This window comes from Melanostigma gelatinosum (assembly GCF_949748355.1).
Source record: "Melanostigma gelatinosum genome assembly, chromosome: 8".
Taxonomy (NCBI): domain Eukaryota; kingdom Metazoa; phylum Chordata; class Actinopteri; order Perciformes; family Zoarcidae; genus Melanostigma; species Melanostigma gelatinosum.
The window spans coordinates 2,400,299-2,419,528 of record NC_136641.1 but is presented as its reverse complement, the minus strand read 5'-3'; the positions used below and the strand labels follow the sequence as shown (position 1 = coordinate 2,419,528).

The window sequence follows — 19,230 nt, the reverse complement described above, 5'->3', positions numbered from 1 at the left end:
TCAAAGGTCGGGGTCGTCCCCCCTGAGGGTGTTGAACTCTTCAGGGGCCGAGTACTTGTCAGCACCCTGACCAGCTGACTGGCGGAATCCTGCTGCAATCTCATCGAAGGTAAGGCCCTTAGTCTCTGGAACCTTGAAGTAGGTGAAGGTGAAGAAGCCGAGCAGCAGGACCGTGAAGATGATGAAGACATATGGGCCACAGAGTTGCTGCCGGACATCAAACGCATAACATCATTTATTTTCAATTATGGGCACAAGCTAAAGTTATGGACTGAAGATAAATTTAATCATTTGAATAGAAGCTGTCTTACCTCAACATACGGGAAGCCCATCCCCACTAAGAAGTTGGCTGACCAATTGGAGAAACCAGCAACGGCAAAGGCAGCAGGCCGGGGTCCCTGGCTGAAGAGCTCGGCCACAATGAACCAGGGGATTGGGCCGGGGCCAATCTCAAAAAAGGCTACAAAACTGAAAATGGCCACAATGCTGATATAGGACATCCATCTGACCTGGTCCTGAGGAACACAGACCACCACACAGTCTATCACTCACTTTATTTCAAAAGCCTAATGGATTAAGTCAAGATGATTTCAAACACTTACCAACAGCGCCATGGCAACAGTTAGAAAAACTGCTGAAACAGCCATTCCCATCAAACCAGTGAGCTGAAGGGGTCTCCTGCCCACACGCTCCACCACAAACAACTGCACAGAAGGAGGGAATGTATGAATCTATGAAGGTATAAAGTCCTACAGGTAAACATGTGAGGCTGTGTTGGTTTGGGGTTTATAACTTACAGAAACCACAGTGAAGGCAGTGTTGACCACTCCTGCACCAATGGTTGCATAGACCGGCTGGGACACACCTGCCCGCTCAAAGATCCCAGTGGAGTAGTAAAACACCTGAACATGATGACATTACACAGGAACAGTTACTCTACATTTGCTACACAATCCTTCTCAGTATGCTCTTCAGCTGTTTCTAGCCTACTGTTTAACACAGGGGTGTCAAACTCATTTTCACTCTGGGGCCACATCAGCATCACGGTCGCCCTCAAAGGGCCGGTTGTAAATGTAACCACTCCTAACATATTTAGTTTAGTTTCCCGGGATATCTGTGACTTCCACAACACGTACTAAGCAGAAATAGAGGTTATTTTTTCCATGGTTAATGGCGGACAGTTGAACGGCTTTCAGGGCGATAAGCCCCGCCCCCTCTCCGACGCGTCCAGTGCGAATGAACACAAATAGCCCCCGGTGAGACCGGCGGCGCGAATGGCTCAACTCAAAGTTTTTTTATACTCAAACATCTCCGCTCGATGTGAACTTTGAATTGGAACAGTACTTGGGCTGAGACTGATGACGTTTCACAAGTCCACGAGTTTACAAGTGCAGAGAAGTACGCATGTTGAGAAAGGCACGATCACTTGTTGGAAATCCTCTTTGTAGGTTGTTGCATCTCCTGTCCACCTGTTGTGATCGTTTTAATGTCGGCACACAGACAACATGCTATCTCATCACTTCGACTTTCTATCTCATAATTTCGACCATGGGGATATTTTTATTTTCACATCTAACTTTTAATTTTTGTAAAAAAAAATAATAATAATAAAAAAAAGATTTTTTATTTATTTTTTTTTTTTTGCTGGCGGATTCGCGGGCCACATAAAATGACGTGGCGGGCCGTATGCGGCCCGCGGGCCGTATGTTTGACACCCCTGGTTTAACACCTCCTCATGTCTACTTATGCAGATGCTTTTGCATTATGAATGTGCTATATAAATAAATGTGCCTTGTCTTGTCTAGTGCCTCTTTGTAGCTTTTGTCGCACATATCCTTATTTAGATGTTTTATAAAAGTTCCGATGTACTATATGTAAAGTACCATCAGTGTATCTACAAAATATGTGTACTCACATCAGTGGATCCGTTCACAGCAGCAGGCAGAACATAATGTCTGAGTCCAAATGAGATGAGCAAAGCATCATCAGCCTGTGCTTATTGGCTTCAAAATCAAAAGTAGAGATCTTCACTAGGGTTGGGTATCGTTTGGGTGTTTTCCGATACCGGTGCTAAAACGATACTTTTAAAACGTTACCGGTGCCTAAACGGTGCCTGAACCGATACTTTTTTCTTCAAATTGAACAATATATTAACTGTTTAAAGTATACTATAAATACAAAACACTTGGCTTCAAACTACAGCTTCAAACTTTTTAACTTCAAACTATGAACAATATATTAACTGTTAACAGTTTACTTAAATAAATATCGATAAAATAAATACAAAACACACACACACTCTGTACACACACTACAGCTTCAAACTTCAGCAATTATTTTGCAGCAATATGAGCATATTTGCCTTCTCTTGCAAAATAAGACGTCTCCTGACTTATTTTATTTTATTTAACCAGTTGGTGGCGCTAAAGCGCCAATTCGTCGTTTGCCAACCGCCACTACACCTCAAAGAAGAAGAAGAAGAAAGTTTCGCTTGCCTGTGTTGTGTTTATGAGCGGCAGCGCCAAGTACCCGGATGTCGATGGAGGAAGTCAGTAGCCTGCCAGCAGTATGACAGATCTCGTTCTCTTTTTTGTTTTTGGCCGAAGCTTCGTCAGAATGATGGAGGAGTTTGTTTCTAAGCGCGCACGGCTCGTCCGGTTGTAATAATATAAGTGAGGAGCGGAGGACCGATGCTGTCGTTAGCATCGGTCCTAGGACGAGCTAACCTAGGACGGAGTCATCAGAGTAGTGTAATCAGTATCAGAGATACCGGTCGTATAGGAACCGGTACCATACCGGCACCGGTTTTCGGGACCCAACCCTAATCTTCACACCTTCACTTTGTTCACTTTGCACTACACATCTTTGCCGACTTGGGCTACCTTATTATGTCATTTCATTTTCATCTTCTGTTTTTCAGTCAAAAAGAAATGGGAAATGAGAAGCAACATTTTAGGTGAGACTGAAAATCATAGGCAACAAAAGGAACAGTGTGTGACATTTAGGGGGATCTCATTTGTATCTACATATACAGTATATGTAGATATATGTCCTCGTCACGGAGCCATGTTCCTACCCAGAGCGAACAAACCAAACTTTTTTTTGATAGGGCGCTTTGTGGTTTCACAATTTTGCCTTGGCTACTGTAGTTTGTGATGGAGAATTTTCCCTGTGCTAGTACATTTCCACTGTGATTTCGTTTATGTGCCTTACTCACTAACAAAACTATATATGTGACATATGATTGTTACCTAGGAGAGGTAACAGGACCATATGGGGTATCTTGGGCTTTTACTTTGATAAGAGGAAGTAGCCAAATGGGGGGTGCAGTTTAACCAGAGAATGTTGAGGTGTGAAGATTCTCAGAGATAGGCAAGAGTAATAAAGACACATGTCCATACTACTCCAGTTTTGCTACGTTTACACTGAGCAGCTATAAATAAAATCTATTCATTCAATGTTAAACACAGCTTATACGCGGATATGTGAGTGCTAGTGCAAGAAGGTCAAATACTCCAGACGGGGCATTCATAGCGCTCGTCTGAACACAGTGAGAAGTATTAGAACTCTGAAGGACAGCTGTTGCCCCAGTTAAATGTCACATAGCCTTACAGAGAACTAGTTTCAACTGCCTGCTCCATCTTAGAGATAAAGAGGCGCCCCGCTTATCAAGTCGGCCGGACATAACAATATGCTGCTACATCAACATCCACACATACTGATGATGCAGAGAAGGCGGTCCCAGGAAGTGAGCCAGTGTGGGCGGAAATGCCCAGCGCTCCTACCAGGCCGCTGACAGCTAAACACAGCTCCGCCTGCGACTTTGCCTTAACCAATAGGCTTCCAGAAGGGAGAACCTATGCACCGCATGCGCACTCTGTCTAAGCGCCTTTTAGCTTTTCATTCGCTCCTACAGAGTAAACTTTTCTAGGTCTGTGCACGTTTAACTGCTGGACATAATACTTCTGTTACAAATAAACCTTATTGCTTGAATTGGGCTAAACGCCTCGACATCAGTCTGTTCACCTGAGTTTCCTCCTCAACACAGCCACACCACGCCGGAGTTTTGGAGCAGCCTAAACGGAGGAACCTGAAAACTCCGCCGAGGTTGGAGGTATTTGAAAACTCCGGGGTTTTGGTTGAGTGTCGACGTCGGATACGGATGTCTGTTAGAAAAAATGAGCCCACACCCGTGCTCGCTACTGGATTGGTTATTACCAGCCATGACGTTTCCGTCCCTGATTCGTCACACTCACTATCACGTGACCCGTACCCGGAAGAAAACAAAACAGCCGGGCGACCAGCAGCGATTCATTTCAACACGGACAACGAATGGCAAGCCTTGCTTGCTGTGTTGTCTGTACTAGCAGCTATTGTGGAGTTAAATGCGTCATTTTACAATGCTGCTCTCCACATCCTGTTTACACCGTCACGCGCATGCCCAGTGTACGTTAATGGTCACGTGCTGTCCGCCTTTGAAGGCTGCCGTGTGGATGCAGATCAACTTGAGAATAATGCTGAAACTCCTGTGTGGACGGAGATCGGTTCTATTTGACAACTCTGCATCCAACTAGACACGGAGTAGTATGGACATGTGTGACAAGGCTCAGAAGAGGAAGGGGATAACTGGAGGGATCAATGGGGAGCTTGGAACTGCTTTGTATTGTGATAATGTAAATACCTGAGCACCCCACCCTGTGTGCTGAGATGCTTATAAGCAAGCGAGACACTGGATTCTTGGCTCATCCTCTGCAGACTGAACTGCAGTCAGTATGACGGTGAAGCCTTCTCTGGCCAGAGAATAAATATTTTAAAGACAAACTTCTGTCCTCAATGTTTCAGTATTCAGTATTATAGGACTCACTCGGTGCTATTGAATATTTTCTTTCCACCAAAAGTTCCCCTACACACTTGGCACACAGCAGAAGTTGCAGTTGGTTGTAATCTGCTACATCACCACTGGATGTCACCAGATCCTACACACTGCACTTTAAGGATTCATGTGTTGGACTGATCTAACCACCACATACTCAAAAGTCTGCTGTTGCTCAAGGGATAGCCAGCACCACATGAAAACTTCAGAAGATGTAAAGTGTCTCTGTATAGCATATTAAAATGATTACTTTTTTTTGCTTATTAAGATTTAAGGACCAAAAATGTTTAGCAAAAGTATTGAAATTGTGGATAACCTTGTTCATTAGCGTTCTGATAATCAGAGAACAATACTGTTATGTTTATTTTTTAAGAAGATATCTGTGTCTATAGGAGGAGTGGTCTTCCAATATGGGTCAACTTTGAGGGCCTGTCTCCTGAATGGTTGGTCATTGTGTTTAATCAAGCCCCGTTCTAATAATCTCTCCTATAGGTTAACATGTTGGAAACAAATAGTTGAAACTTGAAAGGGGTGAGGTCAGAAAGTGATTTTTCACATAATGCCACATACAGGTACTGCATGTACCTGGTGAAAGGGCAGTGAAGGTGTAGCACTGGGTTAAATATTCCTCCAGAGGAAGAGAGGAAGAGGAATTTACTCTACGACCGATCAAATATATTCTTCCTTTGGATGGTACAGTCACTAACTTGTCCCTCATTTGATCATGGCATTTGGCAGACCTCATCGGCTCCTCTTTGGTCCTTTGACTTACAGCGTTGATTCCAGACAGCTGCTGCGAGAGCTGCATCATGATGGCCACAAAGATAGGCTGGCGGTATATGGGGGAGCGGAAAAGCTCGGGGATGGTCACCGTCTTCTCCCTCATCATCTGCTGGCTCTCCTCTTTCATCTCCTGCATGTCCTCAGTTACCTCGTCAGTGCCCCGCAGCTTCACCAAGACTGGAAGACAGCGGCTCAAGTTACATGTAAGTCAGCTTGGAGGGGGACTCATTGAGCTGCCACACACTGAAGGTGCAGGATGTGGCAGGATATGCATGGTCAAATGATGAAGTATTACCAACCTTTCTTTCTGACAGCCAAGCTCATTTCACTACAGTAGCTTGCAGAAAAGCATTGATGACTTGTGTTTGCGTGTGTGTGTGTGTGTGTGTTTCTCACTGCTGCGGGCTTTGCTCTCCTCATTGCAGTTGATGAGCAGGTATCGGGGGCTCTCAGGGCAGAGGGGCAGCAGGACACACTGCAGCACAGCCGGCAGCAGAGTGAAAGCCAGCAGGAGGGGCCACAGGAAGGCATTCCCCAAGATGGATTCGGTCCCAAAGATCTATACAGCACACGCGATACTTTGCTTTCACATATTTTATATTAGTACATTAAGTATCAGCATGTGTAGCACGAATGTATTTCATGATTTATATGTGAGCGACATTGTGTTTCAATGCACACAAAAATAAGTATCATAGATGCATTAAAAAATCCACATACAAAGAATAATGTTCACAAATGCACACATAAATATATAAACCCACAAACATAAAGTATTTGCAGTTTTTATCAAAAACATATTTGGATGTTGTTACATTTATACACTGTTGAACCTGCATTGCCTGTCATGTGTGAACTTCCATGCGTGTGTGTGTGTGTTTTCTTTTTTGACTCCCCTGCCACAATTTCATTCACTTTTTTTTCAAAAGGAAATTATTGGAGATTGGAGGGTATGACTTAATATGACCACATAGCCGATTAGCCGTTACATCTGCACAGTCTGGAAGTTTGAATTAGAACACGAGAAGAGAACGAACGCTCCGAGCTCAACCTCAACCTTATTTCGGTTTGTTAGAGAGGCGGGACTCACATGTTGAGACTGCTGTGTGAGGATTAATGTGTTTACTCTTACTATCAGCATTATCACATTGGCTCAATGACAATGTGGTGGCTCGGCCCTACTGACATTAATACCTTAATCTCATTATGACTGGATTATTGTGTGCATGTCGACATCTATAGTCAACATCCCTAAGTTTACCAAGATGCTACTTACTGTACTGTTGGGACCTCAGCTGCAGAGAAGCAGGTCTTTATGTCTCTAACAGACTCAAAATGTCCTCCATTTTAACTGTTGATAACCTGTAATGCACCTTTCCCCAGTATTAACTGTATCAACAACAGAGTCATGTCAAAGTCACTATTGTGCCGAAAACACTTTCTCTCTTTCACACTGGTGGTTTATGACTGTGGATATGTACATTATATCGAAGATAATTATTCTCCACGTCAATGTTTTTTATCCAGCTTTTATTTCTCCTGTCAGCTATTATTCGAGACTCCATTCTTTGAATACCAGCTATGGCAGCCTGGACATTCACATTTGAAGGCGTAGGTTTTTTTTGTGTTTGTAAAGGCCCGAAAGCTATTGGAGATGGGAAATGAAGAGGCCAGTCATAGTTCAAGAGTTGCAGTAAGGATCTCACCTGTGCCATGAGAATACCGATCACTACACCAAGTTGATGCAGAGTTCCTAATGCGCCACGCAGATTTGTGGGTGAGATTTCCTCAACATACATGGGCACAAAGCCGGTGCTGAGGCCGGAGTAGAGACCCACTATGAAACGTCCAATGATGAGCATCTCAAAGGAAGCGGCCAGCTTGGAGAAGCCCATAAACGCAGCAGCAATAAAGACGAGCACGTTGGCCATGAGCATGGAGTTCTTCCTTTTGATCAAATAAGAGTTGTTTGTCATTTCAAGGGGCAGGTGATATTTTTTTATGGTTTTATGGTCATAGGAAGAGTCTTACCTGCCGAAGCGGTTGACGAAGAGGCCGACAGAGAAAGAGCCGAACATTCCTCCCACAGAGAAGATGGCCACAGAGAGCGACCACAGACCTGTTAAAGTACCTTGAGAGATGGGCTCTGAAAATCTGCTGCTCCACGTCTCATTGTAGAAACTTTCAATAATCTAGAACATAAAACAACACACATTCTGACTCAATGTGTCTGATCAATAAAGACAGACGAACCTGCTTGTCTCAGCTTTTGTTGCGTGGCTCTCAACAATGTCGGTCAGTCAATTGGTCCACCACTTATTGATTTTAGGGATCCCCTAACTTTTCCTGGAGCACCATCATCACGTTTATATTTTTTGTTCAGACCGAAATGTCTCAAGAACTATAGGATGGATTACAGACCCCAGAGGATGAACTATTCTAACTTTGTTGATCCTATTCCTTTTCCTCCAGCTCCACCTCAAATAAAGTCAAATTTATAACAGTCTCATAGTTTGCTTGCGTAAAAGACGAAATACTATCATCAGCACTACTTTGCAAATGTTTTCCAAACAAAGATGGTTAATATTATACCTGCTAAAAACTGCCATGTAAACATTGTCATTGTGAGCATATTAGCATAGCATTTAGTCAAAGCTCTGCTGTGCCAAAGTACAGCCTCACAGAGCCACCAATAACAGCTGGAGACTCTTAGTTGTTCCTTGTCCAGATGGAAGATATGCAAATACAGATTGCATGTGTAAGTAGGGGTCTTACATGCTGTCATCCCTAACTTCACCTCCAAACATCACATCCCAGTATACAAGCATACACTACTGAATCAAATGGGACCAACCACTTCTTGACCCATTGGCTAAACCCATTTCCCCCCTTCAATGGTTAGGTCTTACTTTACTGATGCAGTGTTCAGGACAACTGTTCTAAGTCAATGTGCATGGTAGCATAGATTAGTAACCATAACATAAAGGCAGCATACATATTATTCACAATAAAATGTCCCATAGGAAATTAGTTGGAGGAACATCAACCCACGATGCAGCATTATACTTTGTCTGTAAATTTTCCCCATTGGGTCTTTCACGTTATTGTCATAATAACCTTAAAGGGACACATGACCTTAGGTAGCCACCTGTAAGCACAAGTTCATTAACTTGCCTGGTAACCTTGAGCTCCTTAATCCTTAATGCCTCCAACAAACGCATCTCATTAACCTGTTCCGTCTTTTCCGATATCTGTCAAAGCACCTTCGGAGGCAACTGACCGACATAACTTTACCCTGTTTTCCAATGGGCTACATATAATAAATTGTGCATTTATCTTGTCGAAATAAAAAGTCTCTGTGGAACCACACAAGAATCCAAAGTTCTAGATGGATCTTTTCAGTCAAGGTGAACTACATCAAGACAGCTCTGATGGAGGCGTGGAGAGGTGCTCCAACATGACAGGAAAGATCATTGGTTTGCGACATAGATCATTGGTTTGTTGCTTACGTAATTTACCTGTTTGTGACGGTATAATCAGTGGCTAAGCATGTAATGCAAAGCTAAGCAATTTAAGTCACTTTTTGTCAAATTCTTTGCTTCGCGTTACCTAGGTACGTTATACCAACTCCATCTCAACAAAACTTGCTAGCTTGCAAGCTTAACAAAGCTAGATAGCTTCTAGCAAGCAAATCAACATGTATTGATGCTAATAAAGTAAACACATCCTCACATAGCCTACACAAGATAGCCATTGCCCAGTGTGAATATGAATAAAGCTCATCTTGTTGTTGTCTTCTGTCATTTTGGACTGTTGGTTAAGTAAGTACAGTACATGGATGTGCTGGTGTACTGTTTATCAGACCACAAATGAGACAAGAGCTAGCATTAGCTAGCTCGTTCACCCCATTTCACTCCCTATCTTTGGCAGACTACTTCACCGAAGCTCCCGTCTGCTCTCCCTCTGGCAAAGTAGTCTACCAGCAAGGAGGAGTGAACAGTAATAACCAACTAAGAAGAAGTAAGAGTGGGCGTTCCTTTACCCCATGAGCCAATCAAAGCGGTCGCGACTGCAATCAGAATCAACTGGACTAAATTAGTTCTCGAAATAAATGCTGGGTGAAGGCAGTGAATGTATCACATGGATTCAGCTTTCACCAAAACACCTTGAGTATTATGAGTGCATGTTGTTGTATGGCGCTGCAACTTCCCACCGTCATTATTCTCACACATTTGTTTGTATTCTTTATATTTGTTGGAATGCTGTTAAGCATTTCTTCCGTCCCACCTCTTCTTCTCCATCATATTTTAAGCTACAGAAACCGTTCAACTGTTAAAATGTTCAGCTCTTTCACCAGAGGGGTGCTATGACTTTTCATATTTCTAACCTTTAAACTTTTTGAATTATTAAGCTTTTTATTTTCAATGGGATCTCTATGGAGAATATTTTCAAATGGCTTCAGGCACACAGGTGTTTGCGATTGAGCCAATTAGTGATGTTGATAAACACACAGACTCACAGACACACACGCACATACAATCCTCTCTCTCTATCTCTCTCTGTCTCTCTCTCATACAGTCATTCAGGTCTTAGGGATCTTTAGAGGTGATTTGTTGCAGCTGTTACGTGTTGCAGCTCGGCCAATCAGATATGAGGATTCTGATAAGTTTCCTGATTCGAGTGGCATTTACACACACCGCAACACAAGAGGGAGAGGTGAGGAAAGACATGGCAGAGCAGGACAATAGTCATGTAAGCTGTAAAAGATAAAACATAGTACAATCTCCAAATGAGAAAGTTTGCCAGAGATATCAGAGCCTCTCTCTCTCTCTCTCTGCCTCTCTGCCTCTCTCTCACTCACTAATTCTTTCCTCTCTCTCTCTCTCTCTGCCTCTCTCTCTCACTAATTCTTTCTTCTCTTTCTCTCTCACTCACTAATTCTTTCTTCTCTCTCTCTCTCACTCACTAATTCTTTCTTCGCTCTCTCTCTCTCTCACTTACTAATTCTTTCTTCTCTCTCTCTCTCTCGCTCTCTCTCACTCACTAATTATTTCTTCTCTCTCTCTCTCTCACTCACTAATTGTTGGAATGCTGTTAAGCATTCCAACTTTTGTTATCCTGTTTCTTTATTCAACTTCTTCTATTTCTTCCGTGCCCCTCTTCTCCTCCATTTTTTAAGCTACAGAAACCGTTCAACTATTAAAATGTTCAGCTCTTTCACCAGAGGTGTGCTATGACTTTTTATATTTCTAACCTTTAAACTTTTTGAATTATTAAGCTTTTTATTTTTTCAATAGGATCTCTATGGAGAATATTTTCAAATGGCTTCAGGCACACAGGTGTTCGCGATTGAGCCAATTAGTGATGTTTATAAACACACAGACTCACAGACACACGCACATACACTCCTCTCCCTCTCTCTCTCTGTGTCTCTCATACAGTCATTCATGTCTTAGGGATCTTTAGAGGTGTCTCTCTCTCTCACTCACTCACTCACTCATTCTTTCTTCTCTCTCTCTCTCTCACTCATTCTTTCTTCTCTCTCTCTCTCTCACTCATTCTTTCCCCTCTCTCTCTCACTCATTCTTTCTTCTCTCTCTCTCTCTCTCTCTCTCTCTCTCTCTCTCTCTCTCACTCATTCTTTCCTCTCTCGCTCTCTCTCTCTCTCTCTCATTCTTTCTTCTCTCTCTCACTCATTCTTTCTTCTCTCTCTCACTCATTCTTTCTTCTCTCTCTCACTCATTCTTTCTTCTCTCTCTCACTCATTCTTTCTTCTCTCTCTCTCTCTCACTCATTCTTTCTTCTCTCTCTCTCTCACTCACTTTCCCCTCTCTCTCTCACTCATTATTTCTTCTCTCTCTCTCACTCATTCTTTCCTCTCTCTCTCTCTCACTCATTCGTTCTTCTCTCTCTCTCACACTCATTCTTTCCCCTCTCTCGCTCTCTCTCTCACTCATTCTTTCTTCTCTCTCTCTCTCTCTCTCTCACTCATTCTTTCCTCTCTCTCTCTCACTCATTCTTTCTTCTCTCTCTCTCTCACTCATGCTTTCTTCTCTCTCTCTCACAAATTCTTTCTTGTCTCTCTATCTCTGTCTCACGAATTCTTTCTTCTCTCTCTCTCTGTCTCTCATGAATTCTTTCTTCTCTCTCTCTCTCTCTCACAAATTCTTTCTTCTCCCTCTCTCTCACTAATTCTTTCTTCTCTCTCTCACTCACTCACTCATTCTTTCTTCTCTCTCTCTCTCTCTCTCTCTCTCACTAATTCTTTCTTCTCTCTCTCTCACTCATTCTTTCTTCTCGCTCTCTCTCTCTCACTAATTCTTTCTTCTCTCTCTCTCTCTCACTAATTCTTTATTCTCTCTCTCTCTCTCACTCACTCATTCTTCTCTCTCTCTCTCGCTCTGTCTCTCACTCATTCTTTCTTCTCTCTCTCTGTGTGTGTGTCTCTCTCTCTCATACAGTCTTTCAGGTCTTAGGGATCTTTAGAGGTCTTTCCACCCTCCTCTCACTCACTAATTCTTTCATCTCTCTCTCTCTCTCTCTCACTCACTAATTCTTTCTTCTCTCTCTCTCTCACTCACTAATTCTTTCTTCTCTCTCTCTCTCTCTCACTAATTATTTCTTCTCTCTCTCTCTCTCACTCACTAATTCTTTCTTCTCTCTCTCTCACTCACTAATTCTCTCTCTCTCTCACTCACTAATTCTTTCTTCTCTCTCACTCACTAATTCTTTCTTCTCTCTCTCTCTCTCTCTCTCTCTCTCTCTCTCTCTCTCTCTCTCTCTCTCTCTCTCTCTCTCTCTCTCTCACTAATTCTTTCTTCTCTCTCACTCTCTCTCTCTCTCTCTCTCTCTCTCTCTCACTAATTCTTTCTTCCTCTCTCTCTCTCACTCACTAATTCTTTCTTCTCTCTCTCACTCACTAATTCTTTCTTCTCTCTCTCTCTCACTCACTAATTCTCTCTCTCTCTCTCTCTCACTCTAATTATTTCTTCTCTCTCTCTCACTCTAATTCTTTCTTCTCTCTCTCTCTCTCACTCACTAATTCTTACTTCTCTCTCTCTCTCACTCTAATTCTTTCTTCTCTCTCTCTCTCTCTCTCTCTCTCTCTCTCACTCTCTAATTCTTTTTTCTCTCTCTCTCTCTCACTCACTCATTCTTTCTTCTCTCTCTCTCTCTCACTCACTAATTATTTCTTCTCTCTCTCTCTCTCTCTCTCTCTCTCTCTCACTCACTCACTAATTCTTTCTTCTCTCTCTCACTCACTAATTATTTCTTCTCTCTCTCTCTCTCTCTCTCTCTCTCTCTCTCTCTCTCTCTCTCTCTCACACTCACTAATTCTTTCTTCTCTCGCTCGCTCTCTCTCTCTCTCACTCACTAATTCTTTCTTCTCTCTCTCTCTCTCACTCACTAATTCTTTCTTCTCTCTCTCTCACTCTCACTCACTAATTCTTTCTTCTCTCTCTCTCTCACTCACTAATTCTTTCTTCTCTCTCTCTCTCTCTCACTCACTAATTCTTTCTTCTCTCTCTCTGTCTGTGTCTCTCTCTCTCATACAATCATTCAGGTCTTAGAGACTTTTAGAGGACCCCCCCCCCCCCCCCACACACACACACACCATTTCAAAATAAAAGCCCCAAAGAGTGAATTCTCATTGAAATGCTTGTGATGAAGCCAGGCATTTAATAACCTCTGTTTATGTGTGTCAAACATTATGATTATGTCTCCTCTCCCCTCCCTCCCCCACCCAGCCCCACCCTTTCCAAATAAAAGCCCCATGGATGAACTGTATGAAAACATTAAGCTACTGCTGCTACTACTTCTACTACAACTTTTGCTGTTGCTACTATTACTAGTGCTATTACTGCTACCATCAATAGTATTACTACCACTACTGCTATTACTACCACTACTACTATTACTTATACTACAACTGCTACTACTGCTATTCATGCTACTACCAGTACTAATACTACTACAGCTATTAGAACGACTGCTACTAGTACTACTACTACTGCTACTTCAAATACTGCCATTACTTTTACTACTACTACTACTACTACTTCTGTTATATTAAATACTACGACCACTACTACAGCTATTACGACTACTACTGATACTAGGCTGCTACTTCTTCTAAATGCTAATACTTCTTCTAAATACTAATACTTCTACTCCTAATGATACTTCTACTACAACTACGACTTCTACTACTACGCTTACAAATATCACTACTGCTACTACTACTACTTATTCTAATGCTACTAATACTTCTACTCCTAATAATACTTCTACTTCAACTACAACTTCTACTCCTATTACTACAAATGTCACTACTTCTGAAATTTGTTTAAGCTACAGAAATTGTTCAAATATCAAAATGTTCAGCTCTTTCAGGAGAGGGGTGCTTTGACTTTTCATTTTTGTAATCTTTAAAATTTTTGAATTAAGCTTTTTGCAATTTTCTTTTGAATGGGATCTCTATGGAGAAAATCTTCAAATCCTGTTATACTACTTCAACTTTCAAAGCCTTCTTCTTCCTCATACTTTCAGCTACAGACACCATAGTTAGACATTTCAACTAGAAGGTTTTTCAGCAGTGCAGTTTAAATGCTTTCGGGCTTAAACATTTTTCAGACAGATAGTCTCCCATTTCTTAATTTTCAGCAATTATTTCACAATTAATTTCAGCTTTCAGCATTCCAACGCATTTTCAGCAGGAAATTCTTTTTCTAGTTCTTTCTTCTCTCTCTCTCGCTCACTCACTAATTCTTTCTTCTCTCTCTCTCTCTCTCACTCACTAATTCTTTCATCTCTCTCTCTCTCTCTCTCTCTCTCTCTCTCACTCACTAATTCTTTCTTCTCTCTCTCTCTCACTCACTAATTCTTTCTTCTCTCTCTCTCTCACTCACTAATTCTTTCTTCTCTCTCTCTCTCTCACTCACTAATTATTTCTTCTCTCTCTCTCTCTCACTAATTCTTTCTTCTCTCTCTCTCTCACTAATTCTTTCTTCCTCTCTCTCTCTCACTCACTAATTCTTTCTTCTCTCTCTCACTCACTAATTCTTTCTTCTCTCTCTCTCTCTAATTCTTTCTTCTCTCTCTCTCACTCTAATTCTTTCTTCTCTCTCTCTCTCTCACTCACTAATTCTTACTTCTCTCTCTCTCTCACTCTAATTCTTTCTTCTCTCTCTCTCTCTCTCTCTCTCTCTCTCACTCTCTAATTCTTTTTTCTCTCTCTCTCTCTCACTCACTCATTCTTTCTTCTCTCTCTCTCACTCACTAATTATTTCTTCTCTCTCTCTCTCTCTCTCTCTCACTCACTCACTAATTCTTTCTTCTCTCTCTCACTCACTAATTATTTCTTCTCTCTCTCTCTCTCTCTCTCTCTCACACTCACTAATTCTTTCTTCTCTCGCTCGCTCACTCTCTCTCTCTCTCTCTCTCTCACTCACTAATTATTTCTTCTCTCTCTCTCTCACTCACTAATTCTTTCTTCTCTCTCTCTCACTCTCACTCACTAATTCTTTCTTCTCTCTCTCTCTCACTCACTAATTCTTTCTTCTCTCTCTCTCTCTCACTCACTAATTCTTTCTTCTCTCTCTCGCTCTCTCTCTCTCTCTCACTCACTAATTCTTTCTTCTCTCTCGCTCTCACTAATTCTTTCTTCTCTCTCTCTCTGTCTGTGTCTCTCTCTCATACAATCATTCAGGTCTTAGAGACTTTTAGAGGACCCCCCCCCCCACACACACACACACACACCATTTCAAAATAAAAGCCCCAAAGAGTGAATTCTCATTGAAATGCTTGTGATGAAGCCAGGCATTTAATAACCTCTGTTTATGTGTGTCAAACATTATGATTATGTCTCCTCTCCCCCACCCAGCACCACCCTTTCAAAATAAAAGCCCCATGGATTAACTGTATTTAAACAAGCTCAAAATTAGGCTTTTTTTGTTAAAAAAATGAATGCTCTTACTAATACTGCGACAACTACTACTGCTGCTGCTAATATAGTATTACTACTACTGCTACTACTACTTCTACTATAACCTTTTGCTGTTGCTGCTATTACTACTACTGCTACTACTGCTACCATCAATAGTATTACTACCACTACTGCTATTACTACCACTGCTACTATTATTTATACGACAACTGCTACTACTACTGCTATCCATGCTACTAAAAGTAGTAATACTACTACAGCTATTAGTACGACTGCTACTAGTACTACTACTACTGCTACATCTTCTACTGCCATTACTATTACTATTACTACTACTACTGTGATATTAAATACTACGACCAATACTACAGCGATTACTATGACTACTGATACTACGTCTTCTACTACTTCTAATTACTAATACTTCCACGACTAATAATACTTCTACTACAACTTATACTACTACTACAAATATCACTACTACTACTACTACTAGTAGTTATTCTAATGCTACTAATACTTCTACTAATAATACTTCTACTACAACTTATACTCCTACAAATATCACCACTGATGAATTTTTTTAAGCCACAGAAACTGTTCAAATATCAAAATGTTCAGCTCTGTCAGGAGAGGTGTGATATGACTTTTCATATTTGTAATCTTTAAACTTTTTGAATTATTAAGCTTTTTGAATTAGATATCTATTTTCAGCAATGTTTTTGCGATTAATTTCAGTTTTCAGCATTCCAACGCATTTTCAGCAGGAAATGCTTTTTCTAGTTTCTATATGTTCTTTATATTTATTTTCCTTTTTCCTTCCTTCTATTTCACTCACACAACTACAGTAAATACTCACATTCTGAGGAGCGTTGATGACACCAGTGTTGTAGCCAAACTGGAGAGAGCCAATCACAGCTGTCCCCGCAGCCATCATCAGCTGGGGTGTCACCTGTTATGACACAGAAACACAGATAAAGGTCTGCATTTACCAGACAACTCACACACATGGTAGAGGTCTTAAAGTTTAAATTCTTCTGTTTAAACAAGACTATTTCACTTTCTTACAGCAATTTAACAGGCTTGCTTTGAAAAATGTTTAATGTTATAAAGCTACACAGTTTCTGTTCTATGTACTGTTCTTCTCATCAATATGAAGAAAGCAGAGACCAAAATTGATACTGTTTTAATATGTGTCCAATTCATGTTAACATAAGGTTTTAGAAGTGTTTGAATTGTGAGATAACTCTTCACTACTTCAGTTCTACCTTTGGCACAAAACTGAGATTTCATTCAATGTCAGCCGTTGATGGTGGAGGGTAAACCAGAGTGTAAAACATTCTAATTATGTTTGTAAAGTGTAAATATGTTTGATTCTCTAGCTCTGCTCAAAGTACATGTGGTGATGTTTCCTATAATATTTTCTGTGTGTTATATAGTCTTTGTATGATATCTGTGGAGAGGAGTGTCAGTGGACCTGCTGTGGCAGGAAGATTTGAAAAGGAGTTTGAAAGCCTATATTCATCTTCAGCAGGAACCTAATACTAACCCGTAAAACAAACAAAGTACTGTATAGTTGTGATGAACCTGCAAAACATCACTACAAAACTACTAGCACATTGTGGCCCTTCCCATGCATCCAGTATCAAAAACAGCACTCAGAGTAGATTGAAATCTGCTGCCCTATGTCAGCAACCACCAGCAGTAATCTACAACTAAACTCAAATTATCAATTAGACCCATGCTGAGTGGATTGGATTGAGAGAGGTTAAAGCAGGTGAATGTTACACAGTTAGCTCACTTATCAACATGGTGATCAGTGTTCTGTTGGACTGTTGGAGAGAAGAATGAAAACATGCACACAGATACTGTCTTCCAATTCCACACTAGGCACCAAAGCACACTAAGCATGTTTTGTGATGTATTCACACTGAACAGACAGAAACTTAAGATCAAAAGGAAGATTGTTTTACTTAAAAGAGCAGTAGAACAATTGAAGTACTACACTTAAGTCCAATTTTGACATACTTGTGTCAGTATTTCCATCTTATTTTATACTTCTACTTCACAACATTTCAGTGGGAAGTATGTTACTTTTTACTCCTCTATATTTATTTGAGGTATATTTTTACCAGTCCATTTGTTGTACTGTTACATTGAATTACACAACCGAACATAAAGTAAGCAATCTGATATTAACATATCAGTAATAAGTAATGCAACCATATAACACTGACGGCTGCCATTCTTCTGCATTATAAGTACTTTTATTTTTTATAACTTACTTTAAAGCTGCTATATTTGAAATCCAGAGTATTAATGACATGAATATTAGCAGACATGTAAAGATATAGTGCAGTAATATCCACCTGAGCAGAGAATGAAGTCACTCTCTGGGTACGTCCCAAGTCTCTTTTTTAAATTTCCTCACTCCTCGATCCTTGCTTGTTCTGCTGCTCGATATTGACGGCCGTCCAAAGCTCTTATTTCTTTCTTATTTTCTTGGATCTCGGAGGAGCCATGAGTGATGAAAAAATGGAAGTGAGGGAAATGTGGACACAATTAAGAGACTTGGGATGTACCCTCTGTGTGTGTTGTCCAAGCTTCACTGTGGTTTGTTGATATAGCCGGGCAGGTCCTCATGCCTTTTTGTGCGTGTTAGTGCATGTGAGTCCCAGTGTGTGGCCCCCACTGGCTAGCTAATGGCCAGTGGACGCTACTCTGCACTCATACGGCGGTTACAACTGATAATGCCGTCCCAACCCGCGGCGTTATCATGGGTACACACTGTCACCACTGCTGCCATTGTTTGCATTGTTAGCAAAGTCAGCACTGTTAGCTGCAGCTGCTGGCTCAGCCATCACCATGTTGAGAGCCATGTGGAGGCAATCTCGCTTACTTTGAATTTGGAATATAGCGCCTTTAAGTACATTTTGCTGATAATACTTCCTTACTTAAGTACATTTTCAAATGGGATTTTACTTGTAATGTAGTACTTTCAGACTAACATATTGCTACTTTCATGAAAATAATAGGGATGATTTTTTCTATCACCACTGCAGAGGTATGCAGACTAAAAACGTTTCATTTTACAGTGGTCACTATTGTCCCACAATGCAGTGCCTGCATAAAGGAAATGGAAGTGCTGCTCACAGCTGCAAAAGGCTAATTGCAGGTGGAGGTGAGACAGAACCAGAAATATGTATTCTTGTGTGCGTGCGTGTTCTGCAGTGGGCTATTTTCAGATATTGTTATCAGTGATACCTTATTCCCTCACTAGGACTTCATATATACTATGGGTGCTGCTTTTACCTGCCACACACAACTTAAGAAATTGGAGGATCACCATTGTCAGCACCCTTTTCATGCCTCTTTACAAAAGTAGTCAGTTTACAACATTGTCATGTAGCCCACTGATGACGGAGCAGTTACCTGGCCGCTGCACTCCATCCCGGCTGCTTGGATCACTCACAAAGTCCACACTTAGAAATATCCGGATCGATAAGGTCAGTATATATTCTACTTTCTACTAAAACAAGTCGTCATAATGCTGTCCACAATATCATTTAGTCCAACATCGATGTAAACAAATCTTTGTCAGTTCTGCCTCCATTCACCTGCTGCCGTA

At 41.2% G+C, this 19,230-nt stretch overlaps 1 protein-coding gene across 1 annotated transcript; it reads right to left on the bottom strand.

The window, feature by feature from the left end:
* Positions 1-19,052, bottom strand: LOC306781567 (solute carrier family 2, facilitated glucose transporter member 1-like; the record flags this gene model as incomplete). Its single annotated transcript, XM_079274468.1, has 10 exons — positions 1-207; positions 312-515; positions 603-704; positions 798-902; positions 5,646-5,833; positions 6,053-6,215; positions 7,363-7,603; positions 7,688-7,848; positions 16,462-16,554; positions 19,035-19,052. 10 exons carry the CDS (start codon positions 19,050-19,052, stop codon positions 1-3), a joined length of 1,482 nt encoding a protein of 493 aa, XP_079130594.1.
* Positions 19,053-19,230: the final 178 nt, after the last annotated feature.